We start from the raw sequence: 27,351 nt of genomic DNA on the forward strand, positions 1-27,351 counted from the left end.
TAAGCACGGGCCCAATTCCAAAGCATTGTGCGAAACGTAGGGCAGGGGTAAATTCAGTCAACCACTTGTCGCTAACGTTTGCTAAACTATTTTTTACGCTAAACAGTAAACCGAATGATCACTTTGGGAACCAGTCGAAATAGTTCGCAAACGTTAGCGAACAACGACTGGCTGAACTTGGGGCAGGTGTTCACTTCACGGTCCACTATAGTTCCTAATTGTGACACATGTTATGGTTCACATATTCACTTCTAGGAAAAGGTGATGAATTAAAACATGTATATTTAATGGTAAGTATTTTGGTTGTTTTTTGCCCATGGTATTTTGTAATATTGTGCATTGACCTTTTGTGTATGGGTGTATAGCGTAATAACAGTCGGAGTGAATCGGTTAATAACTTAATGAACCACTTGTTAGGACCGGTACTACAGTCAGATGCGGTTATATAGCAAAACACTGACACGGAAATGTTCTCAATTTTGGAGTGAAAATAGCAATGGTTCTATTGGCAATGTTCATTTAAAGTTGGGCAATTTAACATAGGTTTCATGACATCTGTGTAGTGAGACCATATTTTTGTTGCCAAGTCCGCGCATGCGTCACAATATAGAAGGAAGTTGTTGCGATTGATTTCTGTAGACAGTAAGTTGTAAGTTATCATTTATAATCATGCACAAAACATTGACATTCACAGAACTTGTCTTATGGCGAAACTTTTCACCCCCACTTCCATTCAATCATAGTTTATAGGCTTCATACATATAATCATAATGATAGATAAATAATTGAAAAACCCATATATCGTCAACGTCCCTAACTGCGTTATGCTTCAAATTCCGTTCATTTTGTTTTCTCGTGAACAGTTCGCGCAATCAACATCCGATTTGTTGTCATCGGCATGTCATTCATTTATGAGGTTTTTCTTCACAGTTCAGGAACATTTTCATAAACAATAAAATTCAGAAAAGTAAGTATCTAAATACAAAACTTTACAAACCTCTACAACCATTAAAATTGAGTATTGTAAATTCGAATGCCAGACAACTCGGTCCGGAGGACAACTCGGCCCAGACAACTCGGCCCACCGCGAGACAACTCGGCCCGGAGTCCAGAGACAACTCCGCACAGGGACAATTTTGTCTATTGTTGGACAAGTGTTGTTTTTTAAATTAAAGTATTCTCATCGAAATAAAAGAATGTGTTTTTGTTAGTATTGAATTAGTCCCCCCTTAACCTAAACGTCCCGAAACGAAGTGTCATGTCGGATTGATAAATTTCTGATCCATTTATCTTTGAAGATAGTTTCCACTGTTTGAATAACAGGACTACAGTAGAGCAAATGGGGACCAGACAACTCGGACCCATGGACAACTCGGCCCAGACAACTCGGCCTCGGGGCAGAGCTGTCCGAGACAACTCGGCCCCGAGTTATTGATACGGGTTCATTGATACTTGCGGAAAGCGGCTATATGTCGAAATCAGATTTTCAAGTAGCAGAATTGAACAATTTATCCTAGTATTTCTCAATCAATACAGTATTCATATGCCAAAGCAGTAAAATTACGACAGTATTACAGGTGCGGTATTGCCATCGTGAACAAACGTCGCAGCGTAATGCATGTTGTCTGGGTCGAACTTCATTGGAACAAAAGGAACACGGATATGTCGGCATTTTGTTGGAAAGTGATATTAGAAAGTGATAAGTCCAATAATTCGGACGGTTATATACATTATTTGAAAATGGCATCATGCTCACCAATTGGAATTACTTCTTAAAAGCAGGAAGTCAGGAGGCTATATCCGCGAGTGTTGTTACAACGATAAATAACTTTTGCATGTTTTTTCTGGGATCATCTCCAATGTTTAGGTCACTGATTATAGAACAAAAACAAATTATTCGAACAGCGGAAACTATCTTCAAAGATAAATGGATCAGCAATTTATCAATCCGACATGACACTTCGTTTCGGGACGTTTATGTTCAAAACTAACAAAAAACACACTCTTTTATTTCTGTGAGAATACTTTAATTTAAAAAACAACACTTGTTCAACAATATACAATATTGTGCATGTGCCGAGTGGTCTCTGGACTCCGGGCCGAGTTGTCTTGAGGTGGGCCGAGTTGTCTCAGAACTATGGGCCGAGCTGTCTCGACGTGGGCCGAGTTGTCTGGGCCGAGTTGTCCACGGGTCCGAGTTGTCTGGCATTCGAGCAAATGGCAAGGGAACTTGCAAGTATTGCGGACTTAAAAAGTGCTGAATTGGCCATGAAGACCAAACATCTTACCCTTGGGTTCGATGCCACCACCCAAGAAGGTGTGCACATAAACAGTATTCATCTGACAACAGAAACCGACTGTGGTGTCCTTGCCGTGGATGAGTTACCCGGGGGCACCGCTCATGAATTACCATAATCATATTACCTCATCTGTGGATTATCTTGCTGATACCTACTCTGATTTCCACCAGGAGGATTATCAGTTTTGTCGTTCGAACGTAAGGGAACTTGCAAGTATTGCGGACTTAAAAAGTGCTGAATTGGCCATGAAGGCCAAACATCTTACCCTTGGGTTCGATGCCACCACCCAAGAAGGTGTGCACATAAACAGTATTCATCTGACAACAGAAACCGACTGTGGTGTCCTTGCCGTGGATGAGTTACCCGGGGGCACCGCTCATGAATTACCATAATCATATTACCTCATCTGTGGATTATCTTGCTGATACCTACTCTGATTTCCACCAGGAGGATTATCAGTTTTGTCGTTCGAACGTAAGGGAACTTGCAAGTATTGCGGACTTAAAAAGTGCTGAATTGGCCATGAAGGCCAAACATCTTACCCTTGGGTTCGATGCCACCACCCAAGAAGGTGTGCACATAAACAGTATTCATCTGACAACAGAAACCGACTGTGGTGTCCTTGCCGTGGATGAGTTACCCGGGGGCACCGCTCATGAATTACCATAATCATATTACCTCATCTGTGGATTATCTTGCTGATACCTACTCTGATTTCCACCAGGAGGATTATCAGTTTTGTCGTTCGAACATAATTTCAAATATTTCTAAAGCGCTGAATGACAGGGTGACAGTCAATCACGCAACAATAAGGAAAGTGAATGAGTCTTGAGGAAAGACATTGAATGAACTAAACTGTCACCTCCACCCCTTGATACAATAGCAAGTTCATGTAGAACCGCTTTGAAGTCCTTGGAAACCGCCAAGGGTGACCTCTTTGGAAAAGATTGCGTTGCTGGAAATCTAGTAGTTCAAGTTAACAAACTCCGTTACAAGGATGGGAATATATATTCAGCGATACAGGGGAAACCCGGTTACACATTTTGTTTCATATCTGGCAAATTCATTCACCATTACAAAACGTTCCTTAATTCAGGGCACAATATTTCACGCGAACCGCCGTTCTGTTCGTGTGTCGGTTACGCGATGATTTGTAAACGTTCAGAAATTAAAACTTGCAAACTTCACGATTACAGGAAGTTTATTCATGCAGACATACTACTGGTATTCCGACAAATGTTTTAGACTGATTTTTAGATACTTGATGCGCAGCAAACCAGTAAGCAACGTTATATAGCAACAGCTGTAACTTGCGACCAGTCTACAGTTTTAAAACAGTTTTAAAGAAGTGTGCTCGGACCGCTTGTAGACATACTATTGGATTGGCTATAATTTTATGTATGTTAAAAACAGTTTTAACGTAAACAGGGATCCAAAAGTGTCACAAAAATTTAACAATACTAACATTGCATAATGAGCTTTTAAAAAACCCACATTTGGAACGTCACTGTAGTATATAAGTACCATCGATGAAGTGAAAGTAGCAAAGCCACTGCAAATCGCAAAAAGGAATCCCTACAAATGAGTATTTATCTATTTCAAAGGCGTAGCGCTCAGTATGCATGTGCGTAATGCATAAACAAAATCCGGGAATAGGTCGAGGCTGTCTGTAATTGTTCTATAAAATATCCTCTTAAAATTGATTCGAAAAAAGATATTTAAAAATGCATCTACAGGCGTCCTGAGTTTCAAAATTTTCACAGAGGGAGGCCCCCCGAATCCCCCCGCTCGGGCATGCCTTTGGCGTGCGTAATTCTAAGAAAATTTCTGGCTACGCCCCTGTATTTTGTTTCAGTACTGGGGCTAATATTCAGTTCTTTTATAATATTGTAAACTTTAGCAAGCATTAAAGACATTTTCTTTTTTATTGTAAAATGTTTTCTTTTGTATTTGTTTTAACTTTGTTTCAGCTAAAAACTATGTATTTAAAATATAATTTCAACGTAATTTTGAGGTAACCGATCAGATAACCCATGGGTTACGCAAATATAATTCACGTAACCGAACAATTGGGTGGTTACCTAGGTAAAAACCACGTGAACCGACTTCCGGTTACCTCAGATTTCGAAATATTGTCCCCTGTAATTTCTTTACGACTGGGATTGTGTCATGTGGTGGCCTGGTGTCAAGTATCAGAAAGGACTTTGAAAGCAAGACTGGGATCGTAGAAATGCATGTCCTTGGGCTGTTAGGAAAATTGCTCACAGGCCCTTTCTACACATCTGCACAGAGTAACCTTAGCCATGTTGATGGAATTAAAGTAGTGAAAGGTGTTCTGTCTGCACTGAGGGATACGGCTGCTAATCCGAGGAATATTCTGGACGAACCACTGATTTCTTTGAAAGGGACCTTAGTGCAAAAGATCAAACCTTGAAAGAGCTGATGAGAACAGAACATGTTTGTAGAGATGATTTCTTCTTGTTTGTTCGCAAACATAGCAGTGCTGGAACGCCAGTATAAACGCTATTTTACAATTGACATCACAGAAGAGTTGCGCAGAGAGACACTTTCAGCTAGGGCACGTAACATTGATGCTGAAGAAATAATGGGTATGTTTAGCACGGGCAAGGAAGGGGCAAAAAATGCCAATGTTGACTTTCTGGCAGCACGAATGAGATCACGGAAAAACAAGGTTGTTCCATGGCTTGATGACATGTATCAAGAAAAAAGGGAAAGCATAGTGACCTGGGCAATTGGGAGAGCTAGGAAAAAGAGGAAGGTGAACAGAAAAAAGGACAGTGAGATGAAAAAGGAAATGTCCAGGAGAGCAGAAAATAAACGGCAGCAGAAAACTGAAAAAGAAAGGAAGGATTTAGAAAAACAGTTAAAAGACATTGATATCAGTAAAGTGAGGACAGTGTTCCCAAATATTTCAGATGACGTTCATTCGGCTCTTGTGGAGAATCTTAGAGGGACTGTTGTAGGTCGTGCTATCTGTCACACCTGGTATGATGAGGACACGAGTGCAAAGACTGTATATTCAGGAAAGGTTGAAAAGCTGAAGAAAAGGATGGGAAACATTCATTGTTACAAAATTGCATATTGGTCTGAAGAAGAAACCTATGAGGATGCAACAGACTATGACATTATCACTCACCAAGTGGGTATACTTCCGTCTTCCGGAATGCCGACTGAAGATTTTCTGCAGACAGTGCATTTGAATATGATTTACAAGCCAAGCTACAGATATCATATCGAGTTACCATTGCTGGTGTTTCTCTCATCAGTTTATGGCATTCGTTATTGTAGATTTTTTGCAGTGGACCATAACATGCCACGTCCATTGGTTGCAGTATGTGAGATGTGTGTGCAGGAAGAATGAACATGATGATATCATTTTCTTTTGCCCATTTAACAAGATCAATGGACACATAACTTGTATGTCCTTTGAGTAGTAATAGCGGATGTTGCCCAGGCTCTCTGCAAGGAATATATTTAATAAAATGTTGCTGTAGATATTTTCTAAATATCTGTGCGTTTGACCAGCTGGTTTGTGACATGTCTCCAGAAACACATGAGCTAGCATTCTTCATCAGATCAGGTATGAGTCGTACACCCGCAAATACAAAGTATGGTGGAATGGCCATGCCACTGGCACTACCACATCCTATGATTGTTGTCATCTTGGATTTACCAGTGGTGACACACTGTGGGTAATAGTCCCTTCCCCCAACAATGTAAGGAGGGGTATGGTTTTGGGAAATGCCTTTCTCATCTACATTAAAAATCAAATGGGGTTTATCATTCAGATTGTATTTTGTGAGGACTTTTTCTAGTTGATCAAAATAGGCCTCAATTTTAAACACAGACGCGGTTTTGGCTCTCTGAAATTCCAAAGCCCTTGGCTTTACTACACACATTTCTTGCCACCTTTTTATAAAACCATTAAACCAGTTTAATGTAAGCGGTTTGTTTTGAGGCCTCTTTTGAAGAATAGCTGCATAGTCTGAAGCAATGTCTACTACTTCTTGTCTGGTATAACCATAGCCATATTTCGCAACATCCTGCAAATGCTGTACCAGTTTTGCCTCTTCATCTAATGTTAGTATTGGTGTTCTGCCCATAACAGTACAGTCAATATGAATTCTGCCATCTACCCTGTCTCTGAGTGTAGTTTGGGGAATACTATATCGTTTGGCGGCTGTTAATACAGGTAATTTCTGGCATTAGAACCCACTCTCAAGTAATCTTTATTTGCTGTTTATTTGACTAACTCTTTTATTACCCATTTAATTTGACTAACTCTTTTATTACCCATTTAATTGCTTTATCATGGCCTTACAGAGTCCCAATGTGTCACGTGACCGAAAGCTGTCATTTTTGCCATCCAACCCAAACTATTTTTGTCTACTTCCGTATTTTTTATAATGCCTGCGTTTCGTTTCCGGGGTGAAAACAGGAATCAGTGAAAACAGTTAAAAAGTAGGTAAACAAACATTTTGTTCTAGTTATACCTGTTTGAATCGTATTATTTCACAGAAAAGTTGTTTGTAACGTCTTGGTTGCTCGTCTGATGGTTTATTAGAAAAAAACAACGGTTGAAGTGCGAGCGTGCTGGTGATTTTTACGAAAATCGCCAAGTCTCGAACTTACAATACTCTCGATTTTACAATACTCAACTATAATTTTACTAAGTGACAGTAAGTCGTTTTTGTTTATTCCTTAAAATTACCGATATCGGGTCCACATGACTCGTAGAAATTGACTTAAAATGGAGAAAGATGAATTAACATTCGGTGCATGTCACATGACCTCACACGTGCCAGATCAACAAGGCCAAAGCATTTAATTTTTATGATTTTTAAGAGCCCTGTTGTTAGAATTTGTTTTCAATTATTACATTCGATCTGCAAAAGATATGCTACATTATTGTGCCTCTATTGTAGTGAATAGTATTCATAATTCATTCATAATAATTGTAAATAATTTTGAGTATATAAATTATGTTAATTATGAATCAATTCATTTAAAAAATGATATTTTACAAACTATTCACTGGTATAAATGTAATGCCTATCAGTATTGACAACAAGTGTTAGCGATGTATATTGGTAAAACGCAGACCGGACCAGAACGCTTGAGAAATTGAATTTTTCCTTTAAAAAAATATTAAACAAAGTGTTAGTCAATTGTGTATAGTTAAGAAACAGATATTTTTTCCATATAGTGGCCTTAAAAATGGAAAATGACGAACCGAATATGGGCTGTACAATACTTTTTGCAAACGCATGCGCCTGAAAGCAGTAAGAAACATCACACTCTTTCCTGTTTACCTAGAATGGATTTGTTTTATGTCAACATTGTTGCTGTTTTACGTTAATTGATTGCAATCTATTTTGTTTCACGTATCGTAGCTGAAAAATGTAGAATAGTATTTCCATAAATATTGTATTTGTGGTTTTGTCGTTAGATGAACACAGTTTGGGACGCCGATGGTACATGGTAGCTTTTAACGTAATGCAATGGCTCTAATAACATAAACCTGATTTCAGGGTTTTCCATCATAAAAAGTGTGGGAAAGGACATTTGCATCGAGCACTCCCAACTGCATGCTGGTAAACAAAATCAGCATTACTAGTCCAATTGTTTTGTATTTTAATAGACTGGTTCCCCTGCGTGTGCTGTAACCTCACCGTGGTGCAGAGGTGTAACATTCTCTTTGAGAATGGCCAATACAGCACAAAATTGAAGTTTTGAGTGAAATTCAGTATCCGTAAAATTCTGTGATATTTGTGTTTTTGCACAGTTCTTTACACTGTTTTTGTTTAAGTCTTGAATTTTTATATTGATGTTGATCATCACTTTATTTGTTTGCATTACCATAGTTTGACACCCAATAACCGATGTATTTTTCGTGCTGGGGTGTCGTTAAACATTCATTCATTTAATAGACTGGTTAGCTCCAGAAGACAAATATTGATATATTATATATACCGGAGAACCAGTCAGTTGAATTATTTTCAAAATTTCACTTTTACGATGTTTTACATTTTGAACATTCCGAAAAAATATGCTGTAATATATATGTGCAAAATTTTGGTTACCAGGCTGGCGATTCAAGATAAGATTTTGCAATGCCCAACGTTTTTTTCACACACCTGCGTTTTTCATTACTGGTGCTCTTTAAAATGCATGTTCTTTTGTGATTGACTGCATAGTAGTCCTGTGTCCTGATTTGCAAAGTTATGTAATATGAAAAATGTTGCATACTTTTATTATACTGGATACACTGGTTACATGTATTATAGGATAATTATAGAACTCAACATTGAAGAAATATGTGGTTTTGTTTCAGTTTATTTAAATCATCATGACCCGACATGCGAGAAACTGTACAGCAGGCACTGTTTACACATACCATGAGAGAAAGAAGGACACCACTCAGTCTGGATATGGCTCAAAGTCTGTCAGACTTGGAAAAGATTCCATTAAGGTACGTCATGTACATATTTTCTACATTTCCAACTCTCTGTGTATAATTTTCAAATATATTATGTCCAGGTACGAATTTATATATTATTTTAACCTGGTGGAAGGGACATAACTTTTAAATTTCTAAAGTTTCCTCTTTTAAAATGCATAACTACATAAAATAATTTTGTATGCGATTAAAATAAATATTATTTTCCTTAACAAGTATTTCTTTGATGGTATTTTAGAGCAGTCTGTGTGGTCTCAGGCTTTCATTTTTGAAAAATTGCACAGCTTGAAACACAGGCAAGTGAAAAATCACAGATCAAAATGCTACGGCGAGTGAAAACCAAGCATTATTAATTTATGAAGTAATTGATAAATGTAGTGACATGTTACAAAAATTTACCAATAATCCAATATTCCTTTTTCGTTTCTTCTTCTGCAATCCCAAAGCCATGCTCAGACTTATAGTCCTGTTGTCACCAGGAAGTCTGTCTGTCGCCAGTCCCAAAAGTTTCTTCTAATTTTATGTTCAGTTTGGTTCATTAGTGTAGTCTGACTTATTCAAACATTTCATGGGGCATTGCTGTTGAAATATAATTATGAAACTAGCCTACTTTATGATATATTCTGATGCAGAAAGTTTTTGTTTTTTTTATGTACTATTCAAATAATGTGATAGTGATACCCACAATTATAACTTCAGTGTCATTATTAGGCCTACAATGAATATGATTAAGATGGTTTGATATACCCAACTACACATTTGTATGAATCAACTTGTCTTGAATGTCATTACAACGAACATTGTTAGGACAGTTTGATCCAGACACATACCACAGCCTCTGATAATAGTGATAATGATATACCAGTTGTAGGGTACTGGTTGGAACGGATCTGCAGAAGAGGTTCAATTGTATGACCCAAGGGCCTGCTATATGATACGATAGAATTGGACCAAGTCAGAGTTCTACGTTGTGACCAAAATGTTGGCGTGGCGACTGATTGAATTTATTATCGTCGCCATCTGGCGACTGACTCCAAAAATGCCAAGTATTAAATTATTTGACATGTGCATTCAGAGTCTTAACAGCAAAAACCAATGAAATTTGTTGACATCATTGTGCGGTCGGAACAATTCGTTATGTACAAAGTTTTCCGATTGATCTTTGTGAATTCCGTATTAATTTTCAGTATCGTTCGGAACTCATCACTGATTTTAGTGATTGGGCAAAAACAATAAAGATATTTCGATTGGTGTGTTATTTTAATGCAGACAACCATTTGGAATATCTCAATTGATATCGATTTCTGGACCATGTATGTAAGAAGTTCCAAATACTGTATTGTACATATATAACCAATTCACTATGGTACTTTACTGGTGGTTGCATTCGATTAAAGAACACGAGTACAAAATCAAGTAAAGTTTGCTCACTCACTGTTCATACTATACATATTGTAATCAAACATGCAAAATGGAGACTGATTAGTAAACAATGAGCATTTCAACAGTTATGTAACGCTCTTTGATGCACCATGAGATGCGTTATGGGGGGAGCCTGCAGAGTTTCTGCCAGAGGGTAAAATGAGTATGGCGCCATACCCACATTTTTATCTTTTTAAGTTAACATTTTGACAAAATTAAATGACTCTTATCATTATTGTATGATTTTCTTAAGCCTAACCCTAAATGTAACCCATTTTCTTTGTGGAGGAGGCCCCCCATAGCCCCTGTTGACTCTGGTTGCATTCAATTCTATAGCGCCATACCAAAAAATTTCTTTTTGGCAGAAATACTGGGAGGGGTTGCTTGTCAAGATTTACTTACTGGAAACATCTTTAAAACAATGCAATTTCTTTTTAAAGCATAAACTAAATATGGGCAGCCATACATGGTCATATTTTCTATTAGATGATGTTTTAATCAATTATTTATTTAAAATAAATCCAAAAGAAAAAAAAAGCAAACTGAATAATGTTGGTTAAATTGCATAACTGTGGCAGTGAAAAGTGGAGGGGGTGACGGGTGTTACATAATTTTAGAAGGGATGGTGGTCTTAATGTTACAAAATGTTATGTGGAGCAGGGTTATAAAAAAACCCTGCCAAAGTTCCACTATGTAATTATTGAATGGACACAAGTGTTCCGTTTGATCTGCTAACTCATTACGCATGTTGCTACACTCGTTCAAATTGAATGCAGCCCCAGTTAACTGTGTTTTTGGGGGTTTTGCTGTGTAGATATATACATTGTTTCCTCCCAGCATGTAGAAGCATGGCGAAAACTTTCAAAGCGGCAAAATTTTAAAATATTACAATTCTTTAGGAAAACGAAATTCTAAAACTTCAAACGCAAATCAAGAAGATGAGACAGGTGAAACAAATACTGAAAAGTCAAATGAAGGCCAATCTGAGAAATCTGCAGCTGAAACCGAAACCGAAACGGAGCCAGCCAAAAAACATAGAAAATTTAATGAAACTTGGCTCTCGCAGTTTCCGTAGCTTCAGCATGGCGATAATACTGACACAATGCACTATACCTATTGTAGAAAAATTAGTAAGCATGTTGCTGGCATAAATCAAATGATGGGAGACAGGGTTTTTTTTTTTGGTATACCCACCACCCACAAAATATTTTATTTAAACTGTAGGATACGTAGGAAAAAAAATAGCAGTCATATGAGACATAAAATTATAATTACAGTCCCTCCCACCTCCCTCATGCGATCAATTCTGAAATGGTCCTCATTTCAAATTCATGATTGAGTGAAAACTAAACAATTTCATTGTTTTAAATTATTTATTTAATCCAGTAGCATAAGTCATGTATAATGTTATGAAGGTTACATCAAATGCATAAATGATACAAAAAGAGTAGTGTGGCTAGTAACATTTTAAGCTTGGCGAGTAAAGTTTTTTTGTCCAGTAGCCAAAGAAGAGTAAGTTATAAAACTGAGTGTAGGACACTGCAAGTCACTCGTACGAGTCGCTCACACAAGTCAGTCGGACCGATTGAATCGGACATATTGCCACATGGTACTTCACCGTGACATCGTTGAAAAACATCTGCTTTATTTTCAAATTTCGAATTGACTATTAAAATAAGAAAAACACTGACATTTGCACAGTAGCTCATGATATAGTTAAACATGTGTTTATGTCTTGTTAAAATAAACTTAAAGAAAGAGATGTTCTGTTTAACAAGATATGTGACTTGCTTAATGTTGAATTATTTGTGAAGTTATGGGAAGATGAAGATTTGTTTTTGTCATTTTTAGTTGACGGTTTGCCTGTAGATTGCCAATTGTCGCTAGATTACGATATGTGGGAAAGTGTAATGCTACTGGTTAGCTATACACTACGAAAGTGGAACATTCTTCTATAACACTAATAGTAAAGTTATACAAAGTTATTTAGTATTGATTAGTAACCGTTTTTGTATTTTTACATTTATTTATTTTGATGCTGTATTATATCCTGTCTATTAGTTATTGTATTTGTATTTGTAAACTATTTAATAATCTTCATTTTATGGAGGAAATAAAGAATATCTATCTATCTATCATCCCACTAAGAGTTGTGCCCCATATACAAGGTCTGTGCCGACAACAAGCGAACAGAATTTTCTGCCATTACACTCAGAAGGTCGAGGTTATCTGTGCTATTATGATCTGATTGGTCAACGTCACCAAACTCCTGATTCAATTGTATGAAAATAGAACAGGTTTTAAATTTTGACTTGTACGAGTGACTCTGGCTAATTCAATTGTATGACATGCCACACTTTACGATTTGTTTGTTGGAGGTGCAATCCGAGTCACTCGTATCGTGTAGCAGGGCCTTTACTAAAGACCATACCTCAGCAGTCAATCTCCTAAAGGGTTTAGGAGATTGACTGCTGAGATGTGGCTGCCTGGCTAATGTTGTTTGTACTGTATGTTTGTTATGTTTTAGAAGATAGACTGCTGAGATGTGGCTGCCTGGCTAATGTTGTTTGTACTGTATGTTTGTTATGTTTTAGGAGATTGACTGCTGAGATGTGGCTGCCTGGCTAATGTTGTTTGTACTGTATGTTTGTTATGTTTTAGGAGATTGACTGCTGAGATGTGGCTGCCTGGCTAATGTTGTTTGTACTGTATGTTTGTTATGTTTTAGCAGATTGACTGCTGAGATGTGGTGCCTGGCTAATGTTATTTGTACTGTATGTTTGTTATGTTTTAGGAGATTGACTAATGAGATGTGGCTGCCTGGCTAATGTTGTTTGTACTGTATGTTTGTTATGTTTTAGGAGATTGACTGCTGAGATGTGGCTGCCTGGCTAATGTTGTTTGTACTGTATGTTTGTTGTTATGTTTTAGGAGATTGACTGCTGAGATGTGGCTGCCTGGCTAATGTTGTTTGTACTGTATGTTTGTTATGTTTTAGCAGATTGACTGCTGAGATGTGGTGCCTGGCTAATGTTATTTGTACTGTATGTTTGTTATGTTTTAGGAGATTGACTAATGAGATGTGGCTGCCTGGCTAATGTTGTTTGTACTGTATGTTTGTTATGTTTTAGGAGATTGACTGCTGAGATGTGGCTGCCTGGCTAATGTTGTTTGTACTGTATGTTTGTTATGTTTTAGCAGATTGACTGCTGAGATGTGGTGCCTGGCTAATGTTATTTGTACTGTATGTTTGTTATGTTTTAGGAGATTGACTAATGAGATGTGGCTGCCTGGCTAATGTTGTTTGTACTGTATGTTTGTTATGTTTTAGGAGATTGACTGCTGAGATGTGGCTGCCTGGCTAATGTTGTTTGTACTGTATGTTTGTTGTTATGTTTTAGGAGATTGACTGCTGACGTGTGGCTGCCTGGCTAATGTTGTTTGTACTGTATGTTTGTTATGTTTTAGGAGATTGACTGCTGACGTGTGGCTGCCTAGCTCATGTAGTTTGTACATGTATGTTTGTTATATGTTTTAGGAGTTTGACTGCTGCTGTTTGACATTGCAGCCATGCAAAGACCCTGTTGTTACGTGAGTAAACATTTTCCTTTAAAAAAAATTTTATTATGGTATGTATTAGTTTTATTTATTTCCAAACCAATATTTGTTTTAATTGCACCCAAAAATGGTATATGTTTGTAATTTCCAAAGCACTTTTACTTTCCTTTTTCCTATACATTTCCTATATTTGACCTCAAAATTCCTATAAAACTCCTATATTTTGGTATGCAAATTCCTATATTTTAACATGTACAAGTGGCTGAGAGGCCTGTCCACCTGTGTCAAGCAATTACATTTTGTCTGTTACCATAGTGATATATAATTGATTACATGAAAAGCTGAGAAGTTGTTTTTGTGTATAAAGTACTTAGTTACTGTACATTACTAAGTTACTAACTTAGTATTAAGAGTTGTCCACCCTATATATCTGTATATATATATTCCTCCAATTTGAGAAGTAACCATCAAGTTTTATTCTTCGTTTCCTTTCGGACAAATAACTGCTGAACCAATTAAGAAGATTATTACAGATACCATATTTCATTAGTTTAAAAATTAAACCTTTATGCCATACCCTATCAAAGGCTTTAGTAATATCACAGAATACAAATCTTATGTCCTTGCCATTATATAGGTTTTTCATTATAGTATCATAAATAATTAGTAGCTGATTAGTTGTAGAATCTTTTGATCTGAAGCCTGATTGATTATTAGTAAGAATATTATGATCATTGATATAATTATGAAGGTTTTTAAATATAATTTTTTCTAAGATTTTGCCAAAGCAATTTGTTACAGAAAATGGTCTATAATTTGAGGGACTTTTAATATCACCTTTACCTTTATATATGGCTGTAACATTGGCACACTTCCAGTCCCATGGCACACAACCTAGTGAGAGAGATTTGTTAACAAATTTGGTTAGTGGTGTTACAAGGGACTGACAAATGGATTTTATTAACTTAGGTGACATATTGTCTGGTCCCGGCGGTTTGTCGACATTGAGGGTTTTAATCTGATCGAGAACATCTTGTTCTGAGACTACAATATTAGATCATTTATATGGGGACAGTAGATAGATATTGGGTAGATTTGGTTCATTTTCGATTCTTGATATGGAGGCAAAATAATCATTTAGTGCATTTGCTTTATCTCTTGGATGAAGGTGAACGTGATTACCATCAATAATTGGCTTGATACTTTGTTTTTATTTCCGAATTTGTTAATGGATTTTGCCAGTTTCCACCATTGGTTAATGGGGGTTGTTTTGTCTATCAGTGTATTTTGTAATATAGTTTTGTTTCGTCTCTCTAATCATATTAACTACCGTGTTACGATGTTCTCTGAATTTTTTCCATTGCTCAGGACTATTTTTAAGTTTAGCTTTTTTAGGACATCGGTTGCGTTTTCTAATGGCTTGCCTGATATCTTTATTTACCCAGAGTTTATCATTGGGACGTACACGAATAATCTTCTGTGGAATATATTTATTGATTGTGTGATTTAGTATGTTATTGATAATTTCGCTACATACATTAATATCATTTATTTTATCAAGTTTCTGGTCCCAGTCAATTTGTAATAAATGGGTTATAATTAAATCATAGTTAGCATTTTCATAATCTAATGTTGTTTTTGTGTAGGACTTTTCACGAAGTGAACTGAAGTGTATTTCAATAATTGATGGACAATGATCATTACAAAAGTTTGGCAGCACCATACTATTCCTAATAAGATCAATGTTATTAATAAAAATTGGGTCTAATAGCGTTTCCAAACCAGACTGGCTGGAATGAGAAATAGCCCAATGGTTCCACCGACGGGGATGGATCACAGACCATCATTAAATACTAAGTATATTTCTATTAATCAAAGTGCATTCACAGTCAATCTAATCAATTGGTACCTACTTCGTTTACAAAATGTCACAAAACTAGTAGACTTGATTGTTCGAAGTTAATCCTTTAATGGAATAACGAAAGGCTTATGTTCAAAAACTATACATGTTTATGGAGTTAGCCGACATCAGTAACTCAGACATCATGTGACTGTTGGCTCGCAACAAGATCAAGGATGCCAAATGGCTGTGTGTACTGCCAACATACTATGGCATCTATGATTATGTAATGTCGTTGTAAAGAGGTGATTTTAGACATTAGGTGCATGCTACTCGCACAGGGATCTATACTTGGGCCATATCTTTTCTTAATATTCATAAATGATCTAGTAGACAATGTATCTAATAAAATAAAATTATTTGCTGATGACACCTCTCTTTATTGCATTGTCAATGACCACACTTCTACAGCCGAAACGCTAAATGAAGACTTAGAATCTATACATAAGTGGTCAACTAGTTGGGGAGTTGAATTTAGTATAACTAAAACCAAATCAATGTTATTCACAAGAAAACTACATATTGATATTCCTAAGAAATATCTTAATGGAATTCCTCTTGATAATGTAACCTCCCACAAACATCTATGGCTTACTTTAAACTCCAGTGGTAGATGGACAGATCATATTAATGACATATATACTAAAGCTTGTAAACGACTTAACATTCTACGTATGTTAAAATATAAATTAAATAGATATTCCCTAACTAAATTGTATGTTGCATTTATAAGACCAATCTTAGAATATGGTAATATAATTTGGGATAATTGTACAGCTGAAGAATCCAATACATTTGAGTCAGTGCAACTTGAAGCTGCCCGTATAATTACAGGACTTAGGAAAGGAACATCTCCAGACAAACTATATTATGAACTTGGGATGGGAACCTTTATATAAACGTCGCAAAAATAGTAAATTAATTCTAATGCATAAAACACTTAAAGGCGAAACACCTCAATATCTACTGGATGAAATCTTGCCAATCCCACTAATCGTTTTACACTCAGAAATCAATGTCCATTCACTCCACCAACATGCCATACTAATTCATATAAAAACAGCTTTATTCCTAATATTTTGGAGTTATGGAATGATCTTGACAGTTTAACTCATAATGAACCATGTCTGCGTACCAATAAAAAAAATAATAAAAAAGGGAAATCCCAATCCTTCATCTACTCTCTATCTTTATGGAAATCGTAAATGTAACATTATCCATTGTCAGCTTCGTAACTATGCTAGCAACTTAAACTATCATTTATTTTTAAGCCATCTTTCCAGCGCCCTCAATAGTTTAAGAAGTAGCAGGCTACAACAGTGATGATAGCAGGGGCAAAGCGGGGGGTATGGGAGCCCTCCCCAAGAAACATTTGAAAAATAAAATTTCGATGTGAACTAATCGCGTTTCAAGACAAATAAACAACTATTCTGGCACCTTGTTTGGATCCCTTTTGTAGGAGACTTTATTAAAGAAGAGAAAGCACTTTTTTTTTTACCATCAACGAAAAGTAGGTGGCGGCAAAAGCTGTTTCAGGCGGCGATTTGCCGCCGGAGACCGGGTACTTTTGAGGGCTCTGTCTTTCTCATAGCCCAAGCTGTGCATGTGGAGATAACTGTGAAGATAATTTTCCTTATTTTTATGTCTGCCCTCTGTTCATCAGACAGAGATATGATTTATTTGCATCGTTACGGAATTACCTTGATATCTTAGACATTGATCTACTACTATCCGGGTCAATAAACCTACCAATTGAAGAAAACAGTTTAATTTTTAACACAGTACATAAATATATAGCTGAAAGTAAGAGATTCGAGTTGAACTAACTTAATATTCTGATCTTACTGCCCCATATACGGTTAGCTCCAGCAATAGGATCATTACTATCATATTTTTTCTCGACTATCCCATTTCTATTCTATTTACTCTCTACCTTTTACTACTCGTATATTAAAAAATATTAATTATGTTAAATATTTTATGCCATTAGACATTGTTATTATGCTTTAGATATATATGATTATGAATATTGTCTGATGTCCATCTTGGTTAGAAGAGCACTTATATAGGCTCTGCCTGTTGTGCAGTCCTTTTGATCCAATAAAATATCTCAAAACAAATTCCAGCCATGCTTTGGTATGTGTTATCCTGTCTGTAGGATGGTGCATTATAAATGATCACTTGCTACTATTGACACCCAATAGCCAATGATTAATAAATCGATATAACGACAATTTTATTAGTTGTGGTTCACCAAAATATTTTGTCCAGTTATAAGACTGTCACTGTAGATGTTTACCTTTAACAATTATGAAATGTTTTTCCAAGTGAATCTTATTCATTTAAGAAATCATTGCACACAACAAGATGTTAGACCCTATGCCAAACTAAAACTTCTTTGAAAGTAAACTTAATAAGAGTATATAGAGTTGAAGCTTTTAAATAAGCGAGTGGTGATTCATTGTACTTTACTTGAAAGAAGGGGCAGGACGTAGTCCAGTGGTAAAGCACTTGTTTGATGCGCAGTCATTGAGCTATTTCTTGTTCCAGCCAATGCAAAGTATCAACGGTCGTGGTATGTGTTACCTTGTCTGTGGGATGGTGCATATAAACATAGACAAATGTAGCAAGTTTCCTCTCTAAGACTATATGTCAAAATTACCAAATGTCTGACATCCAATAGCCAATGATTAATAAATCAGTGTGCTCTAGTTAAACGAAAACAAACTTTTATTTTGGAGAGTTCATTTAACAACAAGTGCGATTCCTTTCATTTCTGCATGTGTATATTCCTAAGCACACCTGGACAGCCTCATTTTGTTTTCTGAATTTTAATAAATTAGCACACCTTTACTTTAATTGGTTTCAAACATACAATTTATGAGTCTGGTTCAGGAAATAAGTCTTGATTAAAAGAATAATATAAAATAACTGAACTGCCTTTTCAAATGATTCTTTGATTTATTGCAAGCAGGTTGACCTCTGTATTTAAATACTGTAGATCCTGAAAATAACTTGTCCCTAAATTAATGCAAGTGATGGTGGGCAGACTAAAATGCGACATGAAATTAATGCGAGTTGTCTCTGTTTGAAATGTTACTTTTCTAACAACATGTCTGTGTACTTTTCAGTTAAATCCGAGTTACAGTTGTCTTCAATTAGATCAACTCACTAACATGTCTGTGTACACATCAGTTAACCTGTTTAGTCCCTAGTGTTTTTGGTGAGGTCAATATTTTTGCAATAATTTATGTAACGACGAGTATAATTACCTACATCTGGCTAAACATTACCATACATGTACCATTACAACTGTATCTTTCTTATCTGTGAACGGTGATTAAAAAATCATAACAAAAGAACAATTCACAAAGTGGTATGCCAGCAAAGTATTACAGCGAACTTGAACAGTACAAAAAAAAAAAACGGTGAGACAAAAAACGGAAAACGGTTTCAGTTCTCTCTCTCCCTTGGATAGAGTGGAGGCTGTGCTCGGAATTTCTGAAAACTGACTACTGTTACAGTGGGACAATGTTGTGGAATTTGTGGTGGACTATATCTTTTGCGACAAAGCGTGGATTTGTTAATATTTTCAAATGTGGTATTATATTTTAGCCGATATTCTAACATTACCTGATCGTTTCATTTTTCCTGACTACCGTATAACCGGAAATTTTCGTGGTCTTAATCTTTCGTGGTTTGGGGTATAAAAACATTTCAAGGTTTCTTAGTTTCGTTGTTTGCCAAATCTAAATTGAAAGTGATTTTATTTTCGAGTTTTAGCAAGTCTAGTTGCGAGAATACTGGCTATTGTTGATTAAAGTTTCACTTTGGCTGCCAGCTGTTTGATACTACTGACGTGTAAAGTTAAACAATAGAACAGTCACCTGTAGCTAACTGGCCACTGTGATACCCTGTATGCTATTCGACAGACAACTGATCACAGTCTTTGATTTTGTGTAAAGCCAATTACGACGTATGTGTGAACAAAGCACTTAAGGATGCCATGAAGTCTAATTTTACCACATGGTATTCAAAGCGGGTTTCCCTGGCTATGAAACACAGCAAAGTTGTAATGGACATCAAGATCGAAATGCGTACTTCGGCGATAAAACCAATTCATGCAAGGTGGATTCTGAAAGTTATGGCAGAATTAAAAATACGCCAGGAAATGTTGAAATCTGCATTCATCCACCCCAGAATCTCTGATGCAGTGCAGGCGGACATTGACAAAAACAATATACGAAATTTAAAAATATTTTATTATATTCTACAAACAGTGAGATTCACGCAATAACTTTTTACAAATTCTAACTTGTTGTTTTGACTATACTATTCTCTTGTCGTATCCGGTGGACTGCGCATGACAGGAAATAAAATGTTCCGGTAAATTGTCAGTGTGTTATGGTTTTCACAATAAATATTTTAGTTAGAATTTGTTGATTTTTTCAAGGATTTATATTTTTGATGCTGACTACTTACCCTCGAAACCCACGAAAATAAAAATCCTCGAAAATTTCCGGTTATACGGTATGTGTGACAGTGTCTGTGGTGTTATCGTGAAAATTCAATATTACTATACAGTTAACATGGACATTGATGATAGGCAAAGAAAATACTATTGAATATTGTCTTAACATAACATATGACTAGATAGTGAAAGGAAACATTTGAGCGTTTTTTTTGTGGGGGTTTTTCCTACGAATGAACACAAAAAGTAATGTTGTTCATCGGCTGAACTGCATATGAAAGACAAATACGAAATGCATATAAAAGACAAATACTTTAAGTTTTACATAATGCAATATTTGAGAAATGTTAGAACAAACATACTTGTAATGTATGAAATTCATGTACTACTGTACATAATCTTTGACAAGTAATTTGTTCTGCAGTTTTATTAGCTGAACTTTACTCACTCCTAGATATTTTAAGTATATTATTTATTATTTTAGTAACAGCTTTAACTCTCAGACGGTTCTCTTGGAAAGTATCATGGGCGCACATGTAGAATTTTTTCCGGCCAAAAAACTCCAAACGTCTTGGTACTGATGGGTTTTAAACCGTAACATTCTAGGGAGTGTAAGTTAAACATATTCTGCACCATCTACGCTGATATTTTCATGTGAGAAATATTAATTAAGGTGAGAGAAAGATATATATTTTGTTCACATACGATTGATACAGGTCAAGGGTCAGCACGTGCTGCACACATGGTAATGGTCTAATTTAGATGTTTGTTTGGATTGATTGTGCAAGACGGACAGAAACGAAGTATGTGATATGTGATATAGGACAATTAATTGTGTGTTGATATTTACATTAACAAACCAACATGCCTGTAAAAAAAGTCAGAATTGACAGAAACAATGAATGAGTTGGCAGACATAAGACAGACCCTGTCAGCAGAAGTCCCCCAAAAGTGAGAACTGAATGATTTAATCATGTGGTGTTATTGTGAAAATTCAGTATTATTATATGGTTAACATAGACCGTGATGATAGGCAAAGAAAATACTGTTGAATATTTGTCTTAATTAACATAACATATGACTAGATAGTGAAAGGAAACATTTGCCTCTTTTTTTTTTATTCTTCTCCTACGAATGAACACAAAAAGTAATGTTGTTCATCGGCTGAAATGCATATGAAAGACAAATATTTTAAGTTTTACATAATGCAGTATTTGAAAAATATTAGAACAAACATATTTGTAATGTATGAAATACACGTACTACTGTACACAAGTATTTGAGTTATATGCCCAGTTGTTTCAACTTATCCCATCATTGATATTTAGTTTGTTTTAACGGAGCTAATGCACCAATGGGTCTTAAGAGAAAAAACTTCTTTTTTTTACTTTTCTCTCTACTTTTCTTTTACAGACAGACTATTCTGACTGCAATGCAAATGACATTAAATATAACTTGTTTTGATTTAATATATGCAAACACTTTTTTTTACCAAATAAGAACAGCTTTCTTTGATAGTAACTTTATATTTGCATCTTTCGAATATGTCGCAGGATGGCTTGCATACAAATTATGACTGTTAACTGCCAGGGATTGGGAGTTCCCGAAAAAAGAAGGGATGTTTTGAATTATTTAAAACAAAAGAAATGTAGTATATATTGTTTACAAGACACACATTTCACAGCAGAGTTAGAACCTTATATACAAACTCAGTGGGGATTTAAATGTATATTTAGTTCATTTTCAGGAAATTCGTGGGGTGTAGCTATTATGTTTAATAACAATTTTGAATACAAATTACATAAAATGAAAACAGATATTTACGGAAATTACATAGTACTTGATATAACTATGGAAGGGGAGAGAATCACACTTGTCAATATATATGGTCCAAATGAGGATAGCCCAAATTTTTATGAGAGCATTTTGAAATTACTTGAAGAATTTGAAAATGAAAAATTTATTCTTTGTGGTGACTTTAATTTGGTGCTTAACCAAAATCTAGATACAAGAAATTATATATATATTAATAACCCTAAAGCTAGAGAAAGAGTTTTAGAAATTTTTTACAAATTTAGTTTTAAGGATCCATTTCGTGAACTTTACCCTGACCTAAAAAAGTATACTTGGACAAAAAAGAACCCAGTGAAACAAGCTAGATTGGACTTTTATCTTATATCCGAAAATCTAATGACATTTGTAGCAAAGGTATGGATAGAGAGTAGTTACAGGTCTGAACATTGTGGAGTCATTTTACAATTAAACTTATCTAATATGGAAACGGGTAAAGGACTTTGGAAATTTAACAACTCGTTACTTAAAGATAAAAAATATATTGAAACAATTAAAGACACCATTTTAGATGTTAAGAGTCAATATGCAGTATCTGTTTATAACTTAGAAAATATCAAAACAATTTCAGATGAAAATGTTCAGTTTACAATTAATGATCAACTTTTTCTAGAAGTTCTTTTAATGGAAATAAGAGGGAAAACTATATCTTATTCTTCATTTAAAAAGAAAACTGAAGACATTAAAGAAGTAAGTATTTGTGATGAAATATTTTTTTTAGAACAAGATGAAAATATGATTGATTTCAAATTACTAGATGAAAAAAGAAATGAATTGATAGAAATTATGAAAAAAAAGTTAAAAGGACAGTTTATTAGGTCTAGAGCTAAATGATTGAAGGAGGAGAGAAGCCCACTAAATATTTTTGTAGCATGGAATCAAGACATTTTCACAGTAAACTTATCTCTAGAATAGAACTTGATGATGGTACTATAATAACTGATCAAAAACAAATCTTAGAAGAAACTAAAAAAAATTATAAAAAATTATATTCCAGTCAACTTTAAAAGAAAATTTTAAACAAAAACGAAAGATTATGTACTCGGAAGCTTTGGCCTTTTTAAAAGAGATGAAAAGTGAAAAGAGCCCTGGCTCTGATGGATTTTCTGCTGAGTTTTAAAAAATGTTTTGGTTAGATTTGGTCCATTTTATTGTTAGATCAATTAATTACAGTTACGATATTAAAGAAATGTCAGCCACACAAAAACTGGGAATAATTACTTGCATACCAAAACCAGAAAAATCAAGACTTTTGTTAAAAATTTGGAGGCCAATAACATTATTAAATTGTATTTACAAAATTGCTTCTGGATGCATTGCAATAGGATTAAAAAGGTGTTGGACAAACTTATTGCAAAAGACCAAACAGGGTTCATTAAAGGCAGATACATAGGCGAAAATATTAGACTAATCTATGATATTATGCAATATACTGAATTACATAAAATCCCTGGCTTGTTGCTTTTAGTTGACTTTGAAAAAGCTATTGATTCTTTGTCATGGAAATTTATTGAACAAACTTTGGAACTTTTTAATTTTAAAATATCAATAAAACAATGGATACAAATTTTTTATAAAAATTCAGAATCTAGAGTAATGCAAAATGGTTTCTTGTCTGAAAGCTTTAAATTAAAACGAGGCTGTAGACAAGGCGATCCTCTCTCCCTCTATATTTTTATAATGTGTGCTGAGATACTAGCAATATTAATAAGGAATTCTAAAGAAATTAAAGGTATTAACATAGAAGGTGAAGAATACATAGTATGCAGATGATACAACCTTCATGTTAGATGGATCTCCCAAATCTTTGGACACAACTCTAAGAATATTAGACCAGTATGCTAATGTTTCTGGCCTTAAAATTAACTATTCAAAAACTAAAATTATTTGGATTGGTAGTAGAAAGTTTTCCAAAGAGATATTTCATCATTCAAAATGGAAACTAACTTGGGGTGAGGAAAATTTTAATCTATTAGGTGTACAATTTTCTGTTAATATTGAACAAATTAGTATAAATAATTTCGAACAAAAAGTACTTCAAATGGTCATCAAGGAAGTTGACTGTTTTGAGTCGAATTGTTGTTGTTAAAACTTTAATAGTACCACAAATAATTCATTTACTTATTTCCTTACCAAATCCACCTGAAGTAATAACAAAACAAATAAATACAATGTATTACAGTCCATGGGCCAGATACCGAACCCCCCCCCCCCCCAGGGATTTTTGGAGACAAGTATTTTTAGATACCTCATTATATATGAATTTAATATCTGCTTGTCTGCAGCAAAAATGTTGGTAGATTAAAAAAATATCGCCATTTGAATGGGAGTACTGTTGCACATTTTGTGTTCCAAAAACACTATATTGAAAAATTAAATATACCCGGTAGTGATAAATTTATCATCCATATACATTTTTTTAACAGATATAAGGCCAAAATGAATGATATTCATCCTATACTAGATGTTAATAGTAACAAACAAAATAACAATGCAATATGTGGTATGAATAATGATATACTCATCGGCAAAAGTTAAGCAATGCCTGAAATGCATTATTTTCTATATTCACACATATTTTGGGCTGCTTGAACCTTTTACTATTAAAAATTGCACTGTATTTAATATATTGAGGCAGCATTATTCAAATATGGTTCAGTATATCTGCCTATACTATACTCAACAAAATTAATTAAGATCCAATAAATATTTTAGCATTTTCCTTTAAATATGGGGGAAAATACAACTTCTTCCGTTGAAAGTTGTCAGCATTGTGGCATGTTCTTAAATTTAATGACTTAAATAACAATTTTGAGGGAACACAATGACAAAAAACATTCTGAACAAATGTGTAACAAATACTTGCCTAATGCTCATTTCAATATTTTTCATAAGTATGTGAAATACCCAGTGTTTTTTGCGTGTATAACCAGTAAAAGTTTACTGAAACAATGTATAGAAGCCATATATGTGACCAAAACATGCTAAAATAATATGACAGTAACAAAGAATTATATTATAATATAAGAAAGTTTACTAGCCCTTAATTAATTTTGTTGAGTATACATGTATGTGGATCAATATTATGAATATGTCCCTCTTTACTAAACACCATTGTTAAACATTTAAAGCATCAGTTTTGTGTACTTAACCCTAATTTCTTTTGCATTACATGTACAAGTCATCTATCTCACAGAAGTTCATCTTATACTAGTCTGTGTTTGTAATATTTTTAGATTTGCCTTTATATTTACATTGTGCTTAACTTATGCTCAAGTGTATATACAGTCGACCTTCGATAACTCAAACTTCGATCTTTCGTAAACGTCGATCTCTCGAAGTGAAACGGCGGTCCCGGCCGAACTGCTATACAAACTAGTAATAACAGACTTCGAACACTCAAACTTCGAACATTCGAAAAACTCTATCTCTCAAAGTAATTTTGTGGTCCCACCATAAAAAAATAAGGGATATTGCACTTCCAAAACTCGAAGTTTGTGGAGTGACTGGGCCTTTTAACTGTACCGGTAATACTTTAAAGAAAAATGAATTGTCACCCAAGCCAAGTGTGAGTGTCTGACTGGTCTCGGCTATTGATGATACACGCGGTAATTACAGAATAATAGATCGCCGACTATGCGGAACGAAATGATCCTACATGCCTGCATTGGGTTGTCGGTGTTTGTACACGGCAGCGGGCCTCATTACACAAAGTACGGATAGTCTTGTAATCTTCAAAGAACTGTTGTAATAACAATTAACGCTGTTTGTTTTTTCTCTTAAACGAGTGCAAAAAAGTACACAACCTAGTGCTATTTGGCATACAGCGTTTTGATTTGTTATGTTATGTCTCGCTATGTTAGTGAGGGTTTTTTAAATGATTTTTGTGATTTACAATAATTTTGCTATTTATATTGTATATTTTTTATTTGGTAAACAAACGTACTTAGTGCTAATCGACATTCAGTATTTTAATTTATTACAACGTTACGTTCCGCCTTGTTTTGACATTTGAAAAATATATCAACTTTAATTTATCGCTTACTTCCGGTTATATGTAAGTACGTGCTTTCAGTTTTCTTTTCTTTGTTTTTTACTTTATTGTCAATTAATACAATAAAAGTACATAGAGATGTACGTCAAATTGATCGGATTTATCTCGTTTCTGTTAATATTTACTTAGTTTTATCATATACACAGAAGAAATGTGCTAACATCCGATATCAACGAAATGATAATACTGCAATGCAGTTTCACTTTGAGGTCTGCTGTACGAATTTCGAACACTCCCTGAAACTCCCTGAAACTTGAACTATTTCGTCGTCCCCTTCAACTTCGAGTTAACGAAGTTTGACTGTAATTAGTTTCTACATCAAATGTTCTCATGCAATTAAAATATGTCTGTCATGTTCACAATTTCTGGTATTCTCCTTTTCCAGACTCTACTCTGGTTCCTCCATCAGTATGCCCATCAGCTCTCATGGTATCATAGCACTATTTCATCTCTAGTGTGCCTTCTAAAAAAAAATCTCAGCCATATGACATGACTGATACCAAATGACAACTTGGCAATTTGTTCTCTTTATGTGCATTCTCAGTGAATACATACATGTAGAGTAGAGTGGAGAAGGCTGATTTATACTCTACTGTAGTTCAATATTATCATCCTTGGTTTGGCAACAAACATTTCCAGATATTTCTCAAGTCATGATCTTTTTGTATGTTATTCACACCTGCACTCCCATAGAGAAGGTATATGAAATGATCTACTTCTTAAATATATGAACATCAATTTTTGCTGAACTTCCATGAGCTAACAACATTTCAAGGAAGTCTTGGCATTGCTTGAGAATATTCGAAACCTCCAGATTTCCATTCTGCATAAAAGCACTGTTGGTATCATAGCCAGTAATGGCAAGCACAGCTGGAATTGCTAGTTGGTGTCTTCCCTGCATCCTTAATGATGCTGTGCACATCTATAAGATGCCCCTTGTTGCCAAATTGAGTGTGTACAAATGTCCGTATCTGGGATGGTGAACTGGCAGCAATGTACAGACATTGAAGTATAATCTTTGTTTCTGCATCTTCTTGTGCACTTTACAACACCCTCAGACATGGTTTGCGTTTGAAACATGTACTTTGTCTCACAAATAAAACCCTCTTCCCAAGAAGCTGAGGGCAGAGTTTTCTTTTTTTCATTTAAATGGTCTTCCAGTCTCTTAAGACCTTTGTAGGGATTCCTTAGATCAAGTGTGGCTTGGAAGAACCCCTTTCACATGAGAAATTTAGTGCCAAACCATGAATGCTGTTATTATGCTACTGTGGATTAGTTGCAAACCTTCCATCCAGTAGATATTCCCTGAAAATA

At 35.1% G+C, this 27,351-nt stretch overlaps 2 protein-coding genes across 4 annotated transcripts in view; one reads left to right on the forward strand and one right to left on the reverse strand.

Moving 5' to 3' along the window:
- Positions 1-271: 271 nt before the first annotated feature.
- Positions 272-27,351, forward strand: part of LOC121380890 (nitric oxide synthase-interacting protein-like) — a 48,154-nt gene continuing 21,074 nt past the window's right edge. Inside the window, exons 1-3 of one of the 3 annotated variants that reach the window (XM_041509907.1) lie at positions 272-290; positions 8,656-8,793; positions 13,742-13,794. In XM_041509907.1, coding sequence (XP_041365841.1) covers positions 8,671-8,793; positions 13,742-13,794 — 176 coding nt within the window. In that variant the 5' untranslated portion in view covers positions 272-290; positions 8,656-8,670. Of the gene's footprint in view, positions 291-599; positions 650-8,655; positions 8,794-13,741; positions 13,795-27,351 lie in introns of those variants that run through there. The other 2 variants (XM_041509906.1, XM_041509905.1) reach the window with 2 other exon arrangements.
- Positions 5,450-6,678, reverse strand: LOC121381522. The gene is made up of 2 exons (XM_041510849.1): positions 6,643-6,678; positions 5,450-6,520 (listed from the first exon to the last, which is right to left on the reverse strand). The coding sequence occupies exons 1-2, from the start codon at positions 6,676-6,678 to the stop codon at positions 5,450-5,452; spliced, it is 1,107 nt and encodes a 368-aa protein (XP_041366783.1).

The sequence above is a fragment of the Gigantopelta aegis genome, chromosome 9 (genome assembly GCF_016097555.1).
Source record: "Gigantopelta aegis isolate Gae_Host chromosome 9, Gae_host_genome, whole genome shotgun sequence".
Taxonomy (NCBI): domain Eukaryota; kingdom Metazoa; phylum Mollusca; class Gastropoda; order Neomphalida; family Peltospiridae; genus Gigantopelta; species Gigantopelta aegis.